The following is a 23,099-nucleotide window of genomic DNA, read 5'->3' on the forward strand; positions in this document are numbered from 1 at the left end:
CCGCCTACATCAACAGGCTCTCTCTGCCACAGTGCTATTAGGCATAGTCAGACCAAAGAAGCTACTAAGCAGCTGCACTACGCTCATACTAAGCCTCGAGGCCTAGTCGCGCGGTTTGTTCATTCTCAACCGTTACACATGCTGCCTTACTAACACCTACTAGACTAGGTTTCCACTCGATATTCATCATGGCAGCAAAGAGAAAGGCCGAAGATCTAGAGCTCACCTCATACAAGAAGACGGCTTGTAAGCGGCTTGACGCGAGCTCTTTCCAGGCTAGAGACGACGCGGAGAGTACTACACGTGCACATCAAAAGGCGCATGACAGCACCGGCACAAAGAGCGATCCGATCTCAATATCAACATCATTCTCTTCCTCCTGCAAGTACAGACCCATAGCTACAACCAGCGCCCCAATCTAACACGTGCCACAGTTGCCTTCTCTGTCATCCCTCCCTCCACCCCTCTCCGCCGCGAAGATCTAATGCCTCCTCCTTTCCCCGATCCACAGTTTGCCCGTAGATATGCGCATCCTACAAGTACGTTCCAGCTCTTTGAGCGCGCCTCTGTATCCGTACCAACCTTTCAAGTCCTCCCTTCTTCAGACTACGGATCTTTTCCTAATCGGGAGCCAAAAGCGTGCGAAAGCTGTAGGGGGGAGACTGAGCGTTGCTGGACTAGAGGGGCTGAATCGCACACTATACGATGTGACAGGTGTTGAGTGAGGGACAGGAAGTGATGTTCGCACGAGACGTGTCCGCCTTAGTAAGAGGCTCTGGTTAGTGATCAGTCCACAGAAATCCGGCTAACCGTATGGGGTAACATTATTTCTTTGCTAGCTCACCAAACAGCACGGTCCGAACAATTAAGGAAACATAACGCTGGCTTACGATATCAGATCAGAATTTTGGTCTCGGTATGTGACGGACGAAAGTTGGAGGATCTCGCAGGGGTTATCGGTCGACGATATAAAGGTCGACGGGTTTACAGAAATGGACAACCAACACATCCATCACCCTCGACGCTTCAATCAACTGCCTGACGATTGATCATTTCTATATACACCATCTACTCCTCAACTTCCCAATCACCCAAAACCAGCCTTCCGAGATGTCAACTCCCTCTCTTCGCTCGGTCATCGGAGTCCCCAACTCAACAGCATCGGTCAAAGACTCTGTTCTCGTCATCATCGACGCCCAAGATGAATACATTCATGGCAATCTAGCCGCTCAAGACTACAAAGAAGTCAACGTCGCCATCTCCAGCCTCCTCGAAAAATACCGAAAGCAAAACGGCCACATCGTCCACGTCCTGCACAACACGGGCGATGACGAAGCGGCTATCTTCAAGCCTAACGGCAAGCTCACCAAGGAGATGGACGGCATCGAAGCTATCAACGGCGAGCCTGTCGTGTGGAAGAAACACGCTGGATCTTTCTCGGAGACAGATCTAGCAGACGTCGTCAAGAAGACTGGACTTAGGAAACTTGTTCTTACGGGGTACATGGTACATGGGTGTGTGTCGAGTACCGCTCGCGAAGCGACTACTTTGGGATACGAGGCTCTTGTTGTGGAAGACGGTGTTGGTCAGCGCGATATGAAGGATATCCCGGCTGCGCAGGTTAAAAAGGTTGCGCTGACGGAGATTGATGATATGTTTGGTACAGTTGTGAAGGCTTCGGATATTAATTAGATGTATGAAATCTAGTCTAGTTGATACTCTCCATGCTGATCAGCGAAGCTTCCTGGGCGAAACGACAATTATATAATTATCTCAAATGCATCGGAACCGTGTAACCGCCGTATGTGCACGTTGCATGCCGGCTGCCAAGGCCTCATTCTCTTATAGGCGTGCCGATATTTGAGCCTTCGCTGGGCCGCTTGCGGTGGCCGAGTACGAAACCTTCTTCTGTTATAGGCGTGCCGATACTTGAGCCTCCGCTGGGCCGTTTGCGGTGGCCGAGTACAAAACCTTCTTCCGCATCGAACATCAGCTTTGTCTTCGCAGCTTGACCTCTCAGCGGTTGTGCCGCCCGTGTTTTGGAATCTTCGAACACCTCCTTGACCTGGCTTGCTGTGAGCTACTGATCGGGTATGTCTTTTCCAATGACACTTACATCAAAGCCTTGCATCGCCGTGCCAAAAGTAGACATTCGATTATCGTAGCATGCACCGTTCTTCCACATCGCAAACAGTCCAAAGGCAATGGAGATGGTACTAGCAAGGATGGCCAATCCGTATGAGAGCAGGAGGTTCTGCGGGTTATAGGCGTAGACGACCGCGGAGGTGGACGTGGTGACATTGACAGGGACTTTAGTACTTTATTTCCAGCGTTAGCCTTCGAACACATCATAAGATTGTAGCTTACCAAAGCGAAGCATCGTTGATCATACTCAAAGACACATTCAGCGCAAACGCTTCGACGTCCTCTCGGAATGAGATATCCCGGACGCTGGATGGGTTTTGGAGAGTGTTGACAATTTGGATTGCCTGGTTCATGTCGCGAGTCATGTTGTAAAACTGCGCCCCCGTCGAAAGAGATGTCGCGTCAAGCCGGCCAGTCGAATCCAGTGACATTCGCGTCCTATCCCTGTGCCAGGCGACATACCCAAGCAAATAGCTTGCTAGGCCTATGGTATATCCAGAATAGGCAGGAGAGCCCTGACCTGGCGAGAGAGAGCTATTGACCCACGCATCCTTCGGATCGTACTTGTTGAGTAACTCCCAATGAATGTTCTCGATACCGACTACACTATTGCGGGTTTTGACGGTGTATGAGACAGTAGCGTTCCACACTTCGCACGACAAATACTCCGTATCAGATTGATACGGTACATCAGTTGGTCTTTTCTGAATAGCAAAAGCAAACTCGTTGGTGGTTTGCTCAGTATTGTTCCAGTTCAGACCTAATGGAGTTTTCTCCAGGGTCCTTGGATATGAGAGTCCGAGGTAACCAATCTCTCCGTATGAAGGGATCTTAGAGTTCGTCCATTTCAGACTGTCAGTAGTCAAGTTATTCACCGCGGCGACTCTAGTCTCGTTGGCAAATCGCAATATATCGTCGTGCACGGTGTTATTTGCTGCGGTGCAATTCAGTACCGGTAGAAAGGCTTCTGTCTCGTACGATGTGTTTAGGTGAGAATGAGGCGTTTCGAATGGAAGACGGCTACCGGAAGATGCGACTGCGTTGACGATTCGTCCGAGCCGAGCTGAAGGACCCGAGATCCAGGGAAGGTACGCCGAATTCCTAAGAACGAACGCGTCTGACATGCTGAGGTTGTTCATATCCGCGCTTAGCGCTTGTTCTATAGAGTGTGATTGCGTTGTTCTCGTCTCGACTGATAATGTTGGGGGAGCGAACAATGTTGGTAACGGTAGACACCTAGAAACCGTCAGTGACACTCATTCAACTGTGCATCTATCGGTTACCATAGTATGAGTGCAACTATGAGCCCTAAGTGTAGCTTCCGGATGACTTCAAGGTTGAAGAAAGCGGACAAGTTTCTCGAAATATCGAAAGAGTCGTCGATAGATCTCAAGCTTATCGATCGCTTCCGGAGACGCATCCATACATACTGCGTGTATGCGATGCCGACGGCGATCTTGAGGCTTAAAGCGATGCTGATAGCGAAAGCGTTACCGAACCTTACAAGGGTCAGTCATGAAAGTGGGCGTATGTCTTGGTACATACCGTAATGACCACTGCTGTCGCTCTGTCGAGCCTATCACATCTCCATCCAGCATTGTGTAATATCGATGATGTCCTACTGCGAGAGCAATGCCGAAGAAATAAGAAGCCAACATGTTTGTCGGAGTGAGCCAATGGGATTTTGCAAGTGTTCGCAAGTTAGTGTTGTGTCCAGAATTAGCTGTCAGTGATTGCAGAGCAGATGCAGCGTCGCCATCGCCTGCATGAGGTATTAGCGGTATGTCCGTTTGGGACATTGCGCTATCATGTCGGCGATGAGCCATTGCGATCTGTGGTGTTAGAGCTCAGACCAGGATTAATAGTGTAGATGTACCGAGCTGGTAGCGTAGGTGAGAGCGAAGCAACGAAACGAAGAACATGCGCGACAGATTCCAAGGTAACAGGTACTTCTTGTGGTGCATCCCTCTTGTGCTCAGCCCCGCCATCTAGCCAAAGCCTATAAGTCCTCGATAGCTCTTTGGGCGATGTTTATGCAGTATTGCGGCGTGGCTAGGCTGTGAAACGTCAAATGATTGGCCGAGCCTACCTTGCAAGCCTCCATGTGACGAATTCTACATGGTTCTAATCTATGTGTTTACCCCACTCACACATCCTTCTCTGCATGAATGACAACATGCTCGGTCGATCTTCCCCCAGATACCCCTCTCAGAATAGGGCTGTCGTCTAGCGGAACTACACCAGCTCGCTTTGCCTCCGCTTCTGTGAAGGTACCATATAGATCGATAGGATCGATCTGGTCCATGTCTAGAACCGGCAAGATCTTGTTGAGGACGTAGAAGACGAAAGCGCTGATGAAGAATCCTATCAAGGTGTCAGTGGCCCTTCAATTTCCATTGTCGTGAGACAATCTACTCACCTATGAAGAAAGCCATATTGTAGAGCTGTACCAAAGCCCGTGGTGGATCGACATCTCCTCTTACTGTCACTATAAGACCCCCAATCGTCGGGATCCATCCACATAGCCATGAGGGTATCGCCCGCCAATTGAAACCTTTGGTGAACCAATACGACGAGTTTTCAGTTCGATATAAATGACTCAAGCGGATCCTTCTCTTTCGCAAGAGGAAGTAGTCGCATGCCATTATGCCGATGATTGGTGCTAGAAAGACCGAGAAGGAAGACAGTACGGCGATAAATGTAGTGGCACGGTTGATGAGCTGCCAGGGTTGAACGACCCATGCCGCCACAAACGTAATGATGGCACCACGTCGTATGTTGATGTAACGTGGAAAAAGGCCAGCAAGATCGATACCACCAGAGACAGCGTTTCCGCAAATGTTCTCGAACATTGCGGTAAATGCGAAACCTGCAGCCAGGAAGAATACCCCCGCGCGTGCCTTCGATGAGCCGTTACCGTTGTCCATCATGCGCATGAGTAGATCCGGTGGGTTCCAATAGATCTCCCCATACAACTTTTGTCCCGACGCAGTTGTAACAAGACCAACCAGGGAGACGATGACGCTGGTGATCACACAGCTAGTGATAGTGCCGACCATGTAGGGCGTTCTTCCACGTGAATAGCGGGAGAAGTCGCTGCCATTTGTGATGCCCGCAGCAATGCCACCAAGGGTCTGATTGATGCCAGCCATGATGAGCCACGAGGTACCCCAAGCAGAACCCGAGGGAATGTTTTCGCCAGCATCCCATAGAGGGCCTACACCTTTAGCAGTTGTCACTGCCCAGATCATCCATGCCAACATTCCGATGCCGCACCAGAGGCAGACTATGAGGAACGGTATCTTGAACTTCTCCGGTCGCAGCCACAAGAAAGGTGTCGATATGAACCAGAAAACAACAAATCCCACGAACTGATCAGTGGTAGCAGGGAAGTTAGGGCTGAAAGTATTCGGCATGCGTGCATACGAAGGCCAGATCGCGGTCAAACATACAGCGACTAGACGGCCGCCATTCCAACCTGGTTCAGGTTAGCATCATAGTACCAGGCTCATCTTCATAGTACTCCAACTTACATTGAACGGCGTTCCAAATGAAGTTGAGCAAGATTCTTTGCGACAAAGGTATAAAGCTTCCGCGCATTCCCCAACTATATCTATTTTGCACCGTGAAGCCAATATGCCACTTCAATCCAACCCAAGCAATGAGTGTGGAGAAGAAAGCGATCAAAAGGCAGCTCACAACGATGATAAGAATAGATTGTGAGACAGATAAACCCATAGCTTCGGTGATATCAGCAATCGAGAGCAACAAGAGTCAGGTGGTGTAGCTTACTCAAGAAGGTACTTGGTGTTTGCCAATTCGCAAGGTTCAGCGATGAAATCGCCCAAAACCCGAAGAAATTGAACCAGCCCCATGTCCTGCGCTCTGGCGGGAGAGGGATTAAATCGCGGTTGCTCCATGCATCTGTTTGCTCATGCTTCGCATCGTCTCCACGAAGACGTACTTTCTCATCGATATTCCTTAAGCGCTGTCTCAAAGTCATGATGAACGCGAATCAAGGGACGCGTCGCTAGTCAAGGAGGCTGGGAGAGAAGTAATTGCGACGAACGCCAGTGGTGAGCTCTTTCCGCCATCTTAGTGTTGCTACCCTTGTTATCAACCGCGCTCGGAGTCACCCCAATCTAGCTGATCTAACGCCGACCCAAGTTTAGTGAAGATGATAATGCGCCGACCGGGGCGACGAGGCATCATACGCGGGAAGAGCACCTTATCCGTTAGAAAGAGGGGTATTTACGCCTATCTTATCTGATCATCCGAGCGCAGTGATCAGCGCCGAAGAAATCCCATCTCAACCTCTGCTGCTACCAATGGGCAAGCTGTTGATGACGGGGTAAAGAATTGGGGTAGGAAGTAACTCCAAAAGTGGGGTATGGGTGAGCGATAAAGTAGGAAGGCGGCTGAGGGCGCGAATGTCCGATTCCCGGAGCTAGCTCGCCCCACCAATCGAAATCTTATCAGATGGATTCTGGACGCATCGTGACCCGCCAACTCCAATCCGATCAGAAGAGTGTTGCATCTTGGAAGTATCTACGGCTACGATGACGACAGGAAAGAATCTGCGAATAGGCGTTGACGTCGGTGGGCACGTACTGTACATCAGAGTTTCGAGGACCATGAGGCTAATACCGCGCATAGAACCAACACTGACGGAGTCATCATTGATCCTATAAGATCGAGTGAAGATGACCGAGGAATTGTTGCTTGGTACGAGTCCTATACCCATACGTTGAATACCACGCTTCCTCGCTTAGCCCACTCCCTCATAAGACCCAAAGAACACGCATGATGATGTCTACCGGAAGTCCATCACCCCCTGATGAGAACGCGAGCTCATACCATAACTCAGGCACAAGGCACCCACTACTACCGACCCAAGCCATGGTATCGCCGACGCCATTACCACTATGTTCAAATCCGCCTCGGTCGACCCTTCCTCCGTTGCGAGTGTGACAATCGGAACGACCCACTTTGTCAACGCGGTCGTAACTCGTGACCGAACACGTCTTTCGCAAGTCGCAGTCCTTCGTCTTTCTAGTTCATTCAGCAAACATGCACCGCCATGTGTCGACTGGCCAGCTTCTCTGCGTAACATCATTCTTGGGCACCATGCGCTCATTAAGGGGGGGCTAGAAGTGGATGGAAGCCTAATCTCCGACATCAAAGAGCACGAGATAGTAGAGCAATGCAAGATTATTAAAGAGAAGGGAATCAAAAGTGTAGTCGTGAACGGTGTCTTCAGTCCTATCGATACGGTAGAGAAGCAAGAAGAACGTACTGCGGACATCATTCGGCGTGAGCTGGGAGACGGTGTCGATATCGTTCTTAGCAAGACCGTCGCAAATCTCGGGTTTCTAGAGCGCGAGAATGCTGCGATACTTAACGCCTCGATTCTGTCATTCGCCAGGAAAACGATAGCATCATTCCAGACACCAATCAAGGAACTCGGACTAAACTGCCCTGTCTTCATTACTCAAAACGACGGCACGATACTGAGTGGCGAAGCCGCAAGCCGACTACCGATCCGAACCTTCTCATCCGGCCCAACGAACAGTATGCGTGGTGCTGCTTTCCTTGTCGGAAGGCAAGAAAATGGCGAAGCGATGATGGTTGTGGATGTTGGTGGAACTACCACCGACGTGGGCTTGTTGCTCGCAAACGGCTTTCCCAGGCAGCAGGCCGCGTACTCGGAGCTTTCTGGTGTCAGAATGAACTTCTCGTATCCCGATGTGAAGAGCATAGGACTAGGAGGCGGTAGCTTGGTGAGAAGAGTTGGAGAGAAGATGCAAGTAGGGCCTGAGTCTGTGGGTTACAAGCTACCAGAAAAGGCGCTCGTCTTCGGTGGTGATGTTCCGACAGCGACTGACTACACCGTCGCGGCCTCATCCGAGGTTGCGATTGGTCAGCCGGAAAAAGTACGAGGGAAGCTGCGAGACGATGACATACAAGCCTTCAAAGCCGAGACGACAAGGATGCTTGAAACAATCATTGACAAGATGAAGACATCACCTGATGATCTTCCCGTTCTGCTTGTCGGTGGTGGTGCGGTCATAGCTCCGGACGAATTGAAGGGAGCAAGCAGAGTAATCAAACCTCAATGGTCCGGTGTAGCTAACGCCATTGGTGCCGCGATGGCGCGAGTGAGTGCCGTAGTCGACACGGTCAAATCCACCGAGAAGCAGACGCAGAGAGAACTACTAGCTGAAATATGCGAGGAGGCCAAACGAAAGACCATCGAAGCAGGCGCATCAGCGGAGACGGTCTCCATCGTCGAAGTAGAGGATCTTCCATTACAATACGTGGCGCACAAAACGCGATTTATGGTCAGAGCTGCGGGAGACTTTGACTTCTCACGAGCTGGAGATTTCATAGATCTGAATGTCACCCAAGAAGGAGGCAACGTAGAGACTGGACCAAAGGGTACGGGCGATACTATTGCAGCACCCTCGACCGAAGAGGCATCTGGCGAGGCGGATGCAGCACTCGAAGTTGATATCGTCGCGTATAAGCCAAAAGTGGTCAACCGAGAGTGGTGGATATCTGAGACCGATCTGGACTGGATCACCATCGGCTGCTACATACTCGGTACTGGCGGCGGAGGCTCTCCCTACTCTACAATGCTCAGAGTGCGTGGAATCCTACGGTCTGGTGGAAAAGTTCGCGTTGTCAGCCCAGATGACCTCAAAGATGATGCGCGAGTGGGAAGTGGTGGTGGTGCTGGCAGCCCAACAGTGGGCATCGAGAAGCTGTCCGCTGATGAGTAAGTCATGTGTTAGCATCACGCCATGTCTCTGCTAACCTTCATCCAGAATGATGGATGCTCAGAGTCACCTCTACGATCTCATCAAAGGTGGCTACGCGACGCACATCATCCCTCTCGAGATTGGCGGCTCGAACGGCTTGCAGGGTCTCGTGTTGGGTGCATCAACTAACATGAATGTGCCATGTGTAGACGGTGACTGGATGGGCCGAGCATATCCAACAAAGTGGCAGACTACCCCAGTAGTCTTCGGGGAGCGAGAAATCGTGTTCGCGCCTGTTGCAGTGGCTGATGGCAATGGCAACACGCTATATATGCCAACTGCAACTAGTGATCTTAAAGTCGAACAGGTCATCAGAGCAGCATTGAGCCAGATGGGCAGCTCCGTCGGAACAGCCGATGCCCCGGTTACAGGCGCTGAAACAAGACGTTGGGCTGTTGAACACACAATCTCGCTATCGTGGAGGATAGGACGAGAAGTAGCACGCGCGCGCAAAGAGAACAGAATCGACAATGTTGCACAATCCATCATCGATGCGGTTGGAGGTTCTGAAACAGGCCGTGCGCTTTTCAAAGGCAAGATTGTCGGTGTAGAGCGTAAGCTATACATGGGCCATGTGTACGGCGAGGTGATCATAGAAGCTACGGGAAGTGAGTACAAAGGCAAGATCAAGATACCCTTCAAGAACGAGAACATTGCTGCGATACGGATACCGGAAAGTGGAGAGAGCACGACTGGGGAGGAAAAGAATGAAGATGTCCTGGCTATCGTTCCCGACCTTATCGCGGTCATTGATGCGCAAAATGGCGAGGCCATCGGAACGCCAGAGTATCGGTACGGACTGCTAGTCTCGGTGATCGGTATCACTGCGAGCGAGCGCTGGACTAGTCCGAAGGGTATTGAGATTGGAGGCCCGAAGGCATTTGGGCTAGATCATCTGGAGTACAAACCTTTGGGCAAGTTTGTGAAGCCTGTTAGCGTCATCGACGAATATGACGGAAAGGCATGAGCGCCAGGCCCTGGACGTGACTGAACTGGTTGAGCAGGTATGCGATGTTTTAGATGTCTTTGCGTCTAGGATTACTCAGCCTGCTTTGTGCCAGGATACAACGGGAGGATGATCTTCACAGCAGCCTCGTAGCTTGTGAATAGAATACCTCCACTAAACACCGTGCGACCCAACCTCATCGTCGTGCCTTTCCAAAAACCCTTGATCCCGTAATCCAACAGAACACTCTTTACAGCCTCGGCAGTACTGGTGCCTTTCGCACTCTGTGAACGCGTCTTAATGACGTCAAAAGGCTGCGTTGCAAGCGTTGTCACAACGCCTGCTACTGATCCGTTTGCGAAGTTCACCAGCGTATTTTGTTCGATATTCTTGGCCTTCTCATAATCCTTGAGGATGTTGTAGGTCCCCATTCTGAACGCCGTTGCTGATGCTTGTTTCAGGGTAGTGCCTGCAAACCCGCGGTATAAACCGAGGATACCGTGTTCTTTCCAGATGGTGGTTGTAGCGTGGAAACCGGACCGAAAGCGCTTTTCGTTCCTGGCATCGTCGATGAGGGCAGTCTTGATGCGCTCTGTGGGTGTAACTGCGGTGATCGACGCGATTACTCCCGCAGTCATGCCGGCCAACAAATTGCGCAGAGGGGAGAGCGTTCCCGTCTCTGGGTCTGCGAAAGACGACTTGATCTGGTCGAAGAAGAGAAAGCGGACGGCGTCTTTGCCTACTGAGCCAAAGACCAGCGCTCCGCAGCCTTTGTATAGCGCTCTAATGCCTTCATTCTGATAGACTTGGGTCACGACTAGGAAGGGATTTCGTGGTGTCGGCACGCCCTTCTCAGCTCTTAATTGCACACGCGTTTTCGCAAACTCTAGAGGATACTGCGAGTGGTATGAGTCACGGGATCTGGGCCGGAATGCCTCTTTGGACGTACCGAAAGAAAGCCTTCCACACCGCCAGCTATGCCGCCGGCGGCCAGAGAGACTACCGCAGGTGTGTTCTTGTCCTTTGAATTGTTAAACTTGATCTTTAGACATTGCGCGTGAGCTTACATCGCCGCCTGAAACCATTTGCGTCTAGGAAAATAGGGATAAAGATGATGTTGTGATGAAAAGTGACCTCGGGATGGTCGACAGAAAAGATGCAGATATAGCCGAAGCGGTTCCGTTCCGGGTGTCCTCAGCGGCATCGACCATGGAACACGAAAGCGACGCGCCGAAGCGAATGATATCGCGGCCATGGGAGAGGCTATTTCAAACTCAATTTGCATTCTTGCGTACTCCCCGCGCATATTCAGGCTCCTGAGGTAGTCCAAAGTGTATCGTGTGGCGCATGACGTCAGCGGGTCTTCTCAGGGCTCTTGGACGGAAGCCCGTGGACGCGACCTTTAAGGCACGCGACACCGGAGTTACTGGACTCCAGAAGCACCAACACATCCAAACACTTATATTTCATTGATTCCGAGGCAGATTCGCCTACTGTGACTACGCTGCCGCATCATCCAACTCGAACAAACTATCGAACCGGTTATCCCTCGCTGCAGCATAAGCCGCCATCTTCTCGTCGCCACTGTTGTCGTCGCTTTCATCCTGCGCTCTGCTACTCAGCTTCCCCATTTTCTTCAAAGCATCGTCCACATTCCAAGCGATTCGCTCAGCGCCTACTCTTGCGCCGACCAGATTCGGTGCGCCAGGGCCAAGTCTCAATCCGGCCAGTCGTCCTGTTACGAACAGAGGGACGTCATCGTCCCACATCAAGTCTTCATTCAAGCATGGCAGACCGCCAACGTACTTGATAGGATACTCTTGTTGGATGTTCTGAAGGTAGGGGATGGTGCGGATGTCTGACTGAATGCCAGTGGCAAAGACCATGTAGTCGATAGACGGCAGTTTGGGCTCCGAATCTGTGGACGCGGCTTCGCAGGCCCATGTTTTCGAGCTTTGGTCCCATGATACGGACTGGAGTTGAGTATAGGTTTGAAGCTCGATCTTCCCGTGTGCGACATGCGTATCGAGAATTTTCCGGTACCGCGGCGTCATACTTCCTCCGTTACGGGCTTGCACTATCATCTCAAAGCGCTCTATCACCTATTGTTAGATGCGATCAACAAGTAGGAGCGTCGAAATACCTTCATCAGTATCTGCCGTCCAGAACTCGGCTTGCTTGAAGTTCCGAAACTTGCCCACCCACTCTAGGTCCACGTCAAAGTGCTTGACCTTGAGCGGACCGCGCATGAGCATCCATACTTTGTTCACGCCTCGCTTGATTGCTAGATCTGCCAGCTGAATGCTTGTCAAGCCGCCACCAACTATGAGCATGCTGGTCGACTGGCGAGCCTTGACTTTGGCCATTACGTGAGGTGGGGGAAACTGCTTGATCTGCATCGCATGCGCAAAACCTTCGTGTGGGCGTTGAGCTGGTAGACCAGGAACAGGAGGTATCGAGGGCGCATTTCCAGGACCGACAGCCAAAACGACGAGGTGGGCGAAACGCACGCCTTGGTCTGTGGAGACGCGGAAGACTTTTCTCTCGTCCGCCATCGCATCATCTGAAACGACACTGTCAAGGTCCGCTTCATCGAACTTTGAGAAATTGTCGTATTCGATGTTCACGACGCTCTCTTTCCTCAACAAATCCTTGCCAAGCCGATATCTCTTGATGACCTCTTCGCAGTGAGCGTCGAACAAATCGGTACGTGGTACAAAGTAGTCCTTTCGGTCCCTTTCATCGACGTCTGGCGTGCGGCCCAAAAACCTTCCTTGCGACTTCAGGTTCTTCTTCTTTTTGTGCTTGCTCACTTCCTTTCCGGCAACTCCAGGTAGTGCTTGGATGTCTTTGTCTCTCTCTTTCTCGTACGTATACCCGAGCAGTGCATCTCGATCAGCAGGATCGACATGGAAGAACATCGGACTTCGAAGGTAGTCAATGTGGAAAGTCTTGAAGAGGCGTTTCCACTTTGACATCCAGTCTGCTCCATCAGCATCGAGGACTAGCATATCTATTGCTTCTTCGGGTGCTGCATCATGGTCGCAGCCACAGTCTGAGTTCCCGGGTGTTGACGGTGGGGTTGGTAGTGAGTCCTTGCCCGTTCGGTAGTTTTTGATGTTCATTTTCCGACCATGTTTACGAATCCAGTGGTAACGTTGATGTTCATCATCGGTGAAGGTTGCCGAGGGTGTCTGTTCACGGAGCCGTGCTGCTACTGCTAGGCCAGCCGGGCCTCCACCGATGATGAGTACGTCGTGGATGTGCATTGTGTTGCAGGCTGGGAATAAAGGCTTGAGAGTTTACTGAAGAGCGTATGTATTATGAAACGTCGAGATACTTCGAGTGTCTTGTGCCCATGTGAGTACCTGATGGCTAGCGTTCCAAATTGGGTGCATCCATCATGGTGCTAAAGGCACACGATGACGAGAACACGACTCCACGTACAAAGACGGACCGATGCCAGAGGCTCAAATCAATTCGAGCACATGTTCAATCACAGCTTTTCTGAAAAGTAGCAATTCCGCACATGTGTGAGCGGAAGTGTAGCCTACTGTGTTGATAAGAACTCGTGTATTCATTCATACGGCATGGAAAATCTCCTGATCCTTATGGCCCTCCGTCGTTGCGGACGTTCGCCAACTGGCAGGATTACTCACGCTCGATACTCGTAGTGATCTCGCGTCCTCCATTTCGATCGCGCTGGTGATGAACTGTGGATCCTGATCCTCCCTTTGCTTCCCAAGACCGCCATTCATGTCTTCTTGGCTCTCCGTCCGCCTGAAGATATCCCGGAAGCCTCTAGGTATCGGTTCTGCCCTGGGTTCCGGCCAATAGGCGCGTGTGTGTGCAGACTGTGTCGCGCGTGTGACGGTATTGGGCCCGTATGTGTTCTCCGCAGTGTATGTGTTGGAGCTCCAGTTTCTTAGACCGAGAACCCGTTGTATAAGCGGATAGGTCAAGGGCAGATTCGCGCAGAGTATCGCTGTATACGACTCTCGAAGGTACCAGATCGTCCATTCAGTTCCAAAGGGATTTGTGAACGAGTAGTATTTGTTGAGGACTGCTGCGACGATGGTAAACGCTCCTATGCAGAAGATCACGAAAAGGATCGTTTTGTTCTTCTTCGGTAGGCGTACTTTGAAGAGCAACGGCATGGGTATGCTTATGATGATTAGATCACTGGAAATATTGAAGACGGCGTTTGTGATGAGATGATTGGTCGCTGCCGAGCATTGTTCTGGTATCGTCAGTATCGTGTGATTAGATGTTGCAAAGGCACTTACTCGAATTCGGCGGTACTGCCCAATATTGCGAGAACGGCCGACACCAAACCCCAAGGTATAATATTTCCATGACCACAAATGCGACAGCGACATATATGGAGGTGGCGATAACGATCTTGTGTTGCGGGAGGACCATCGTCATACGGTTGTACATAATGAGTAGGCATGCCTTGACCAGCCATATGGTAAGGAGTTGCATCTGCTCTACTACCAAGACCAGCTTGGATCCGTATATGCGCATCTTGATTTCGGCATCTGAATATTGAGAGACGTCGTCTCCAGGCGGTATTAGGTTGCCTAGATACCGGTATAGAGTCAGCGTGTGTCTCTCTTGCAGTTTGCACACGGAAAGACGTACTGCTAGTCTTTGTGACTTCGTGCATGATAGCAATCAGCACTGTGTCGGTAGCCTTGTGTCACAATCAGTACTTGTAGTCGCTCGATGCTGCGGGTCACAAACCATGGCTACAAGTATTAAGTAATCATCTAATTGCAATAATTTCCATGATCCACGATGAATTCTTCTTGATATTAGTCGGATGATGACGACGATCCAGCACACGCCGTAGAAAATTCCAGCCTCAGGCTCAAGAACTCCGGCCATAGATAAGTGGTTGGCTCGCGAGCCGAGGTTGTGGGAACGTTCAAAGGCCGGGCCAGTAGACGGCGAGTAGTCTCGGAGTTGGTTGCTCAGGGCTTTAGTGGGTGTTGATCAAAAGTTGTCGTAAATATCAGGGGGAATCTATCGATGCGATAGAGACCACGGTGCGTTGGGGAACAGAGTAAATCGATGAAGAACTGCCGAGCGCCCGGTCAGCAGCCTTGTTGTGACCACAGGCGCTATGTTGTGAAGACCGGGTGTGAACTCAGCAATCACTCGGCATTTCTCTGTGATGTCGGCGGCTTTCCGTCACAAAATGCTTCATTGACAATTTGATAGGTGCTCTGGGATGTTGCTTGGTTGGACTGTTCCGGGGTGGCGCTGTGGATGGATGCCCTGAGGTGGTCGCGCAGTGTTTCAGTGGAAGTATTCGGATTGAGGAGACAGCGCTCAGAAATCGCGGACCCCCGGACCCCAAGATATCAGACTAGGCATCTAAAAGTGTCGCAAGCGCCACTTTCAATGGAGCTGTGCATCCTCGATGATCTGCACAATCGACTAAAGACGGACGTCCCTGGTCCAGCTTCGACACTTGTGGGACTCGCGGTAGCGCCAATTGGATGACGAGTTTGACGACTCAGACCTGGGTTGAGGCTGCCCAGGTGTCAGAGAGGCGCGTCCAATTCGAAGGCCGCGGCAATATGGCGATGTTGGCTGCTGACCGGAAACATTTCGCGACGATTCGTGGTACGGTTCAAGAAGAAATGTCACAGCAAATCAAATGCGTCCAATGCGCGATGGGTTTCCCGGCGCTGCTTCGGTGATTTCATGCCTGGTAGTGTTGCAAACTGCGACTTCAGGCGAGCAATATCGTAGGTATGCTATACAGCTGTTGCCAGTGTCACTAGAATTCTGACTCGCAAAAGATATCGGTAACATCGCAGCGCAAATTGAAGGCGTTGAGGAAAGTTTGGCGGTGCCCGTCAGCTTGCGTGAGTGACATCGGGTGTCCCGGCACGCTTAGTTTGACGCCTTTGGCGGGCCGCAGCCGTAAGTTGTACTGGTCCCGAGGTCAACACTCGCATAATTTTCGTCCTTGCTTCAGGCGTTCAGTCAAGGAGAAATGAAAATCGCGCAGTGACAAGAAACTCCCAGGAGCCTTGTCGCTGATACAGATAGCTCTGGAAAGAGACTGTGCTGTCATGGGTGTGCATAGGTAGTGTAGCGGCGTCGGCGCCTCAGAAGCACGAGGGCGAAGGGAAGTCGCAACGTTCCGCCGAGTACCCCAAACCCGGGTCTCTTTCGAACACAGACATGATTGACTTCAGCACATCCACAATTGGTAGAGTTCTACCGTCCGCTGTTGGTCATGCAAATCGCAATCTCTGCGATTGAAAGACAGCGAAAACTGACCAGCAAGCACATGTCACCAGCAGAGGCCTTGCAGAGGTTCAATCGCCAAACAGTCAGGTTATTGAATGCAAGTTTCGGAAACTGTCGAAAACATTGAAACACCTGCGCGATATAGACAAGGAAGACCCGACACCACGACCTTGGAAACAGCGGCTTAGAAGACTCAGCCTTCGAGAAGAAAGCTCAGACTCACCTGGGCAGTTTCAGTCGGCATTGAGCGATGGCTACTGTCAGATTCGGCAAAGCAGCACCAGGGGTGACATTCTATCGGCGATGCGCGAACTGCACGTGAATGTGTCGTTCGAACCAACCGAGAACTGGACATTTGATGAATGTGTCGTATCGCCACACCCGCGGAGGTCCGAGTCAGTGGTTTTGCGGTTGCCAATGAAGAGGAACTTGAATGATCAACCCTCACGCCCGACCCACATCATGTAAGCCGTACGAACCCGGAGCAGATTCGATATAACACCATAAGGCCGACTCAGCTTGTTCGGTGACTCTTGTATCTCGCACCGGTGCCGTTGCGCCAGATGTGCCAGTTGTGGGGAAGCCATTTCGTTCACTTTGAGAGGTGCTCATGGTCAACCATGACGAAGAAAGATGTAGGATGGCTGTAAAGACCTATGTAAAGGTAAAGATATAGGATCGTTCGACCGAAATCCCACGCAGTGACATTGCCTAGGAGCTACATGCCGGCGTCCAGCTGAAAGTTGCACTGATCTCGCAGAATCGACCCGGGCCCTCCTGAGTGCACACCTGGGCAGTCTCACCTCCCGTGTCGAACATCTGAAGAGGAACTTGAAGCGAAGAAGACCACTGGAAATACTTTCGAAGAAAGTGGTAGTTTAGCATGTACACTCTAGCACAGACGCGACTGCTTATACAAGTAGAGGCAGTTGCATGGTGGTTATGGCCTCGTTCGACATGGAGGAGAGGATCAGCCCGGAAAGAGCGTTTGGTCAATCTCCATCATGCAGTCTCAAACGAACAGCGGATGTATGTTTAATCATCAATGTTTTTGGGGTAGACGTTACCCATGGGATCGACGAACAGGGATAGCAAGGGGCATCAGCCCATGCTGTGCTAGGTACTCACCTGGGCACCAAGGTATTTCAACGCAAGCAAGCAGCTGCGCATACGTATCAATCCTTCTGATATACCAGCAGCGTTTTCTTATCCATAACGCGCTCCTCATAATGTAGCTACGGTAAGCAGCTCGTAGGCGTCTCGCCATCTCTCAACGAGTGACATCAACGGTGAGCTTATCGCTCCTGCCACGCCACGTGGAATCTGACTGGCAAATCTATTCTACGAAAGCCTATGCCAATTGAAGCATGTCCAGCCGTATCGCAGCGTTGAGGTATCCCAGGACACGGTACCTCGATATGCAGTCCCCGGTCGCAGATATCGGGCGGAATATTTCCGAACAAACCTTGGAACCTTGGAAGCACCAAAGGTGTCTTATCCATCGCGAACACTAATCCATTCATGTAAGCGGTCACCCATTTCCATACCTCTGTGTACCTCCTACAACTTCGCTGCGGGGATCACACAACACGAGAAAGATGGCGGTCGGAGGATACGGCTGCCCAACCTCTCGACAAGCCACCTTCTTGTCGTGGGTGTCGTGTGCCCTGGCGTGTCGCAGCCCGCGATCTCCTCCACACCTCTCCCTCTAAGTTAGTCTAGCCGAACCGCCGAACCACGCAACTGATAAAGAGCAGAGAGATAGGCGTTCGCGCAGCGAATGACGAACGCCTACCACCCCTACTAAGAGATTATGACGCCGCACCCAAACACCGTTGCAGCATGGCTTCGCGTGTACTCTCCCACTTGGAGTAGTGACACCCCGCTTGCAACCCTGCTGCGCGGTGATATGCAGACTGGGGTGTGGGTGTATATAGACAAGTTGTTGCGCTTCCATGCGTTGCTATATTCTTGGAGTAAGACTCTGTATCGCGACTTCTTCTTATTCTTTGACTGCGACTGCGACGGCGCGCGCATGCATTTCGCGTTGCAACGATGACGACTTCCCAGCATCGGAACCACTCCGTCGCGGAAGAACCGGTGACATCTGTTCTTCCAGATGGCGATATACCCTACGATCCCACGCATTCCCTCAATCCAGATGAAGAAGTTCTGGCGGCCCTCGGATACAAATCGGAGTTCAAGAGAGAATTTTCGCTGTTTACCACCTTCTGTGTCAGTTTTGCGGTTCTGGGTCTACTGCCTAGTTTCGCGTCTACGCTCTATTATGGCATGGGCTATGCGGGAACGGCTGGAATGACTTGGGGCTGGATTGTGGCCATGGTTGGTATTCAATGTGTGGCTATGAGCATGGCAGAGCTATGTAGTAGCATGCCCACGAGCGGAGGTTTATACTATGCTTCTGCTGTCCTGGCACCACCTGGTTGGGGACCTTTTGCTGCTTGGCTTACTGGCTGGAGTAATTGGCTGGCCCAGATTACGGCGGCACCGTCCGGCAAGTACAAACCGCTATCTCGTTCGCGACGGGTATGGACATAGAATTGACTGTTTGAGTAGTCAATTATGGAATTGCGGCCATGATACTGGCGGCGGCTAGTATCAATGACCCATCTTACGTCCCCACGGATTATCAGACTTTCCTGTTGACGGTCTTCATCATGATTCTTCATGCGATCCTTTCCTCTATGCCGACACGTTGGCTTGCAAAGTTCAACTCCGCTGGTTCCACGTTCAACTTCATTGCGTTGATTGTGGTCATCATAATGATCCCAGCTGGTACGGACCGTACAGAGCGCGGTCTACCTCGTTTTGCCCCGTCGAGCGAGGTCTGGGGCACAATCTATGAAGGTACATCCTTCCCAGCTGGTATATCAGTTCTGATGTCCTTTATCGGCGTCATCTGGACCATGTCAGGTTACGACTCGCCATTCCATCTTGCGGAAGAATGCTCGAATGCGAACCTGGCTTCTCCGCGCGCTATTGTCTTGACATCCGCCACAGGAGGATTCTTTGGCTGGTTCCTTCAGCTTGTCGTGGCATACACTGTCGTTGATATCGACCTAGTCCTCGAGTCTGAGCTTGGGCAGCCCTTCGCTGCCTACCTGATGCAATGCATGTCGCAGAAGATGACGCTGGCCATCCTTGCTCTCACCATTATTGCCGGGTTCAGCATGGGTCAAGGATGCATGATTGCGGCAAGCAGAGTGACATTCGCGTACGCGCGTGATGACTGCTTCCCGTTGTCCAAGTACTGGAAGAGGGTCAACAAACACACGCAGACACCTGCAAATGCCGTTTGGTTCAACTGCGCAATCGGCATACTGTGCCTGCTGCTCATATTTGGCGGTGAGCTGGCTGTTGGAGCGCTGTTCTCCATTGGTGCTATCGCGGCTTTTGTGTAAGTGCTGGTGAGCTTGGTGTGCGTGCCGTACTGACATCTGATAGTGCATTCACCATACCCATTGCTATCCGTGTCTTCTTCGTAGGCAATCGCTTCAGACCGGGTCCATGGAACTTGGGGAAATACTCCAGCGCAATTGGTAGCGTTGCATGCATCTTTGTCTTGCTCATGATACCTATCTTATGCTTCCCCAGCGTAACCGGACCGGACTTGACGTAAGTCTCACCAACACTTTCACGCTACTTTGACAAGGCTAACGCACCAATAGCGTGGCAGACATGAACTGGACATGCGTCGTTTACGGTGGTCCGATGTTCTTGGTAACGATATGGTGGTTCGTTTCCGCACACAAGTGGTTCAAGGGCCCCAAGGTCAACATCGAGCACATGATGCTTGGACGGGAAGAAGCCGTTCTGATCGGACAGGGGTCAGTGGGCGATGGAAAAGATGGTGATAACTCGTTGGGTGATATGAAAGGTCCGGAGGAGATCACAAAGTCGTAAAGGAGGCTGACCCTGGTTTACGAAAGCTCGCATGGACAGTATAACAGAGCATGCTATATTAGCAAGTCCTCTCGGGTCTACTATTAGAAAGGAAAATATGCCAATTTAGTCCGAATGTGTCCACAGGGAGTGATGCGCCGGGTAGGATACGACCTCGGGACTCTGGCAGATCCGTCATGTCACACAGATGAGCCTGATCTTCTCAGCGGGTCAGCCAAGGTTACACCTGGGTTAATTCGCGTCGTATACTGAGTTTTGCGAGGCAACGCACTTGTATAGGCGTGGTGTCGCGAATTTTGGGTGGGTCAGGTGCTGGTCAATGGCCCCGCGCTTCGGCTGCAAGACGGCGTGTCGCGGGGCACATGAGTGAACTTACGCCACCTTTGATCGGCAGACTGGAGACGTGATTGAAGCGATCTCATGGCATGATCACGTCCAAGCTGATGTGTTCACTGCATTTTGTGAGATTATAAATTATGCGTTGCTCCGTTCTGTCATCAACCAACTACTCAACCACCAGGTTGATCAATCTTCAGTAGTATAGTGGTCAGTATTTCCGCTTGTCACCTATCAGGCAACTCGCGGGAGACCGGGGTTCAATTCCCCGCTGGAGAGCTCTCATTTTTGTTTTTGCGTGGTAGTCGTAAACCCCGGCTATACGATTCCACCAGCAACATGTCCATTGGTTTGAGGTCGGCAATCCCATGCATCCTTTGGAGAATCTGCACTTTTTTTTTCCGATGCAAGTCACGTCACAAAGTCAACGCTAATGTTGGTCTATCGTGAGTGTTATGTCGTACTTCGTTCAAGTCCTTGCCAAGGGCGTGGCTCGCGTCTGCGATGCCTCCGCCGATGCGACCCTCGCAGCTACCTCCGTCCCCACCATACTCCCCGAACCGTCCGGAATATTTCGAGACACCACGATCTTCAGAACATATCTCAGAGCTAACAGCCCAGATGTCTCCTCACTATCATACTCTAATGCGCAGAAACGACGCGTGCCGCGACGCTGTAAAACGAACAGCATGCGCGTCGGCGGTATATTGACCAAGACCATCAGGGCGCACCGCTCCGTCGGAACTCCATCAGCCTCCAAATACTGATGAGGCTCTTTCGGAAGCCTCAATCTGTTTCAGATCTACATTATGCTTCATTGTAGTGACGCTGACGCCAACCAAGCCAAGACTGACGAGAGGCCAAGGTATCTCCCCGAGCAGCAGAAACATGTAATGCAATGAACTCGTCAGCTCCAAACCGTACTGAGAACTTGCACCAAAATACATGTCTCCATTTACACCATCCCTTCGATAATCTCCGTTCAGAACTCGCGTATTAGAGAGGACCTAGCAAGTCCGTGAGCAGGATGTGTAACCAAACTCCGCAAATACCACATCTGACAACAAAGTCCGACCACAGCGTGTTCGATATGTAAGCCTCTGTCATGCACCAAGTTGGATCCAAAATCCACTAGTAGTATGATTTAGCTAGAAAGATCAATGCCAGAACCTCTGTGCTCAAGACAAGCACAGCGAAGCTCTTGGGACCGGACATGCCAACGCCACCATCCCATGCTGGCTGTCAACCTGACGCCCAGTTACTACGAATACACAGCCGCATAATCCGGCGACGTTGGCATCCCAAGAGAATGCCGCCGTAGCATTCGTCACCTCGTGTAGCTTGTCATCTCGACCATGTCTTGGAAGGACCTCTCCCAAGTCTCTTTCTACCCCCTTCTTCTTCTTCTTGTTCGCACATACATAGCCCGCACCCAGTAGCAATAAGATGTTCGGACATCCAAGCTACAAGCCCATCTCCATCCCATCTCCATCCCTTCCACTCGTTCCAAAGCCATGTACGCACCCCCACGCTTCCTCACGGGCAAGTTCTTCATCTGGCTCTGTCTTTTCCTCATCGGCTTCCCCATCCTCCTTTGGAACCACCCCAACTTGGAGAACCTCTCCGTTCCATATGCCCGACCCCAACCGCGACCCAACGCCCAATTCGTTGCCCATGGCGACTCGAAATGCTTACCAGAAGTCTCGGCTGAACTCATCGAAGCAGCGACTGCGAAACGCGCTACATGTCGGAAGTACTCACCTTTTGCAACGGGGCGGGCGCGCATTGCGACTGTGACGGCGCATTTCGGCAAGCCCCAGGAACACTATCAGAAAGCGTTCAAGACGCATCTTCAGCATGCCTTGGTGCATGGTACGGAGGTTAGGGTCATGTGCGATCCCATTGTAGATGATTTGTGGAACAAACCTGCTTTCATCCTCAATCTACTCATGCGGGAGATGTTGAAGCCAGAGAAGGAGCGGTTAGAATGGATACAATGGGTTGATCGAGATACCATTATCCTCGATCAATGCCGTCCGATATCCAGTTTTATCCCACCAGAAAAAGCGCGCTTCGGGTCCTGGTGGCGCCGCGACGACAAAGAAACAACGCCAGCACCAGCAAATACAACAAACCTCCTCGTAACGCGCGACTGGAACGGTCTCAACAACGGCATCTTCCTCCTCCGCGTCAACGCCTGGGCCATCGAACTCTTCACCGCCATCCTCGCATTCCGCCACTACAAGCCGGAGATCGACCTCCCTTTCACCGAACAATCCGCCATGGAAGAAGTGCTCAAAACAGATCAGTTCCGAGACCAAGCGAGATATGTGCCGCAGCACTGGTTCAACGGGTATGAAGAGGAGGGCACGCAGAAGTTTCTGGAGAGGGAGGATGTGGAGGGGTTGAAGGAACGGGATGTTAGAAGGGGGGATTACCTTGTTCATTTTGCGGGGAGGGGGAACAGGGGCACTTTGCTGATGGCGTGGAGTGGCATGTTGGAGGGGGCGGGGGATGTATGGGAGGAGGGGAGGGTGCAAAGAGATGTGAGTGGTGAGGTCGCGGAGTTTTGGAGGGATCTTGGGTATGGGGTATGATGGCGTGTTTGGTAGCTCTTTCATTTGTTCAAAACTCGTCTTATTCCAATTGTATTATAT

General features: G+C 51.4%; 9 protein-coding genes and 1 non-coding gene across 10 annotated transcripts; 5 read left to right on the forward strand and 5 right to left on the reverse strand.

The window, feature by feature from the left end:
• Nucleotides 1-188: 188 nt before the first annotated feature.
• Nucleotides 189-1,692, forward strand: J4E85_010067 (uncharacterized protein; the record flags this gene model as incomplete). Its single annotated transcript, XM_051474282.1, has 3 exons — nucleotides 189-246; nucleotides 852-916; nucleotides 991-1,692. 3 exons carry the CDS (start codon nucleotides 189-191, stop codon nucleotides 1,690-1,692), a joined length of 825 nt encoding a protein of 274 aa, XP_051321775.1.
• A 142-nt stretch (nucleotides 1,693-1,834) lies between these two features.
• J4E85_010068 (uncharacterized protein) lies at nucleotides 1,835-2,510 on the reverse strand (the record flags this gene model as incomplete). Its single annotated transcript, XM_051474283.1, has 3 exons — nucleotides 1,835-2,065; nucleotides 2,117-2,310; nucleotides 2,393-2,510. 3 exons carry the CDS (start codon nucleotides 2,508-2,510, stop codon nucleotides 1,835-1,837), a joined length of 543 nt encoding a protein of 180 aa, XP_051321776.1.
• Nucleotides 2,511-4,144: 1,634 nt separating this feature from the next.
• J4E85_010069 (uncharacterized protein) lies at nucleotides 4,145-5,561 on the reverse strand (the record flags this gene model as incomplete). Its single annotated transcript, XM_051474284.1, has 3 exons — nucleotides 4,145-4,202; nucleotides 4,296-4,509; nucleotides 4,745-5,561. The coding sequence occupies 3 exons, from the start codon at nucleotides 5,559-5,561 to the stop codon at nucleotides 4,145-4,147; spliced, it is 1,089 nt and encodes a 362-aa protein (XP_051321777.1).
• A 1,509-nt stretch (nucleotides 5,562-7,070) lies between these two features.
• J4E85_010070 (uncharacterized protein) lies at nucleotides 7,071-9,933 on the forward strand (the record flags this gene model as incomplete). The annotated part of the gene is made up of 2 exons (XM_051474285.1): nucleotides 7,071-8,923; nucleotides 8,973-9,933. 2 exons carry the CDS (start codon nucleotides 7,071-7,073, stop codon nucleotides 9,931-9,933), a joined length of 2,814 nt encoding a protein of 937 aa, XP_051321778.1.
• A 71-nt stretch (nucleotides 9,934-10,004) lies between these two features.
• On the reverse strand, nucleotides 10,005-10,997 carry J4E85_010071 (uncharacterized protein; the record flags this gene model as incomplete). The annotated part of the gene is made up of 3 exons (XM_051474286.1): nucleotides 10,005-10,808; nucleotides 10,862-10,933; nucleotides 10,980-10,997. 3 exons carry the CDS (start codon nucleotides 10,995-10,997, stop codon nucleotides 10,005-10,007), a joined length of 894 nt encoding a protein of 297 aa, XP_051321779.1.
• Nucleotides 10,998-11,411: 414 nt separating this feature from the next.
• Nucleotides 11,412-13,181, reverse strand: J4E85_010072 (uncharacterized protein; the record flags this gene model as incomplete). Its single annotated transcript, XM_051474287.1, has 2 exons — nucleotides 11,412-12,007; nucleotides 12,056-13,181. 2 exons carry the CDS (start codon nucleotides 13,179-13,181, stop codon nucleotides 11,412-11,414), a joined length of 1,722 nt encoding a protein of 573 aa, XP_051321780.1.
• A 312-nt stretch (nucleotides 13,182-13,493) lies between these two features.
• J4E85_010073 (uncharacterized protein) lies at nucleotides 13,494-14,661 on the reverse strand (the record flags this gene model as incomplete). The annotated part of the gene is made up of 4 exons (XM_051474288.1): nucleotides 13,494-14,152; nucleotides 14,199-14,495; nucleotides 14,557-14,608; nucleotides 14,659-14,661. 4 exons carry the CDS (start codon nucleotides 14,659-14,661, stop codon nucleotides 13,494-13,496), a joined length of 1,011 nt encoding a protein of 336 aa, XP_051321781.1.
• Nucleotides 14,662-18,887: 4,226 nt separating this feature from the next.
• On the forward strand, nucleotides 18,888-20,106 carry J4E85_010074 (uncharacterized protein; the record flags this gene model as incomplete). The annotated part of the gene is made up of 3 exons (XM_051474289.1): nucleotides 18,888-19,600; nucleotides 19,648-19,818; nucleotides 19,872-20,106. 3 exons carry the CDS (start codon nucleotides 18,888-18,890, stop codon nucleotides 20,104-20,106), a joined length of 1,119 nt encoding a protein of 372 aa, XP_051321782.1.
• Nucleotides 20,107-20,635: 529 nt separating this feature from the next.
• Nucleotides 20,636-20,721, forward strand: J4E85_010075. Its single transcript has one exon. It is a non-coding gene; the product is annotated as a tRNA-Asp (tRNA).
• A 1,235-nt stretch (nucleotides 20,722-21,956) lies between these two features.
• J4E85_010076 (uncharacterized protein) lies at nucleotides 21,957-23,039 on the forward strand (the record flags this gene model as incomplete). Its single annotated transcript, XM_051474290.1, has 1 exon — nucleotides 21,957-23,039. One exon carries the CDS (start codon nucleotides 21,957-21,959, stop codon nucleotides 23,037-23,039), a length of 1,083 nt encoding a protein of 360 aa, XP_051321783.1.
• Nucleotides 23,040-23,099: the final 60 nt, after the last annotated feature.

Source organism: Alternaria conjuncta (genome assembly GCF_024043145.1).
Source record: "Alternaria conjuncta strain BMP 0040 chromosome Unknown scaffold_21, whole genome shotgun sequence".
Lineage (NCBI taxonomy): Eukaryota > Fungi > Ascomycota > Dothideomycetes > Pleosporales > Pleosporaceae > Alternaria > Alternaria conjuncta.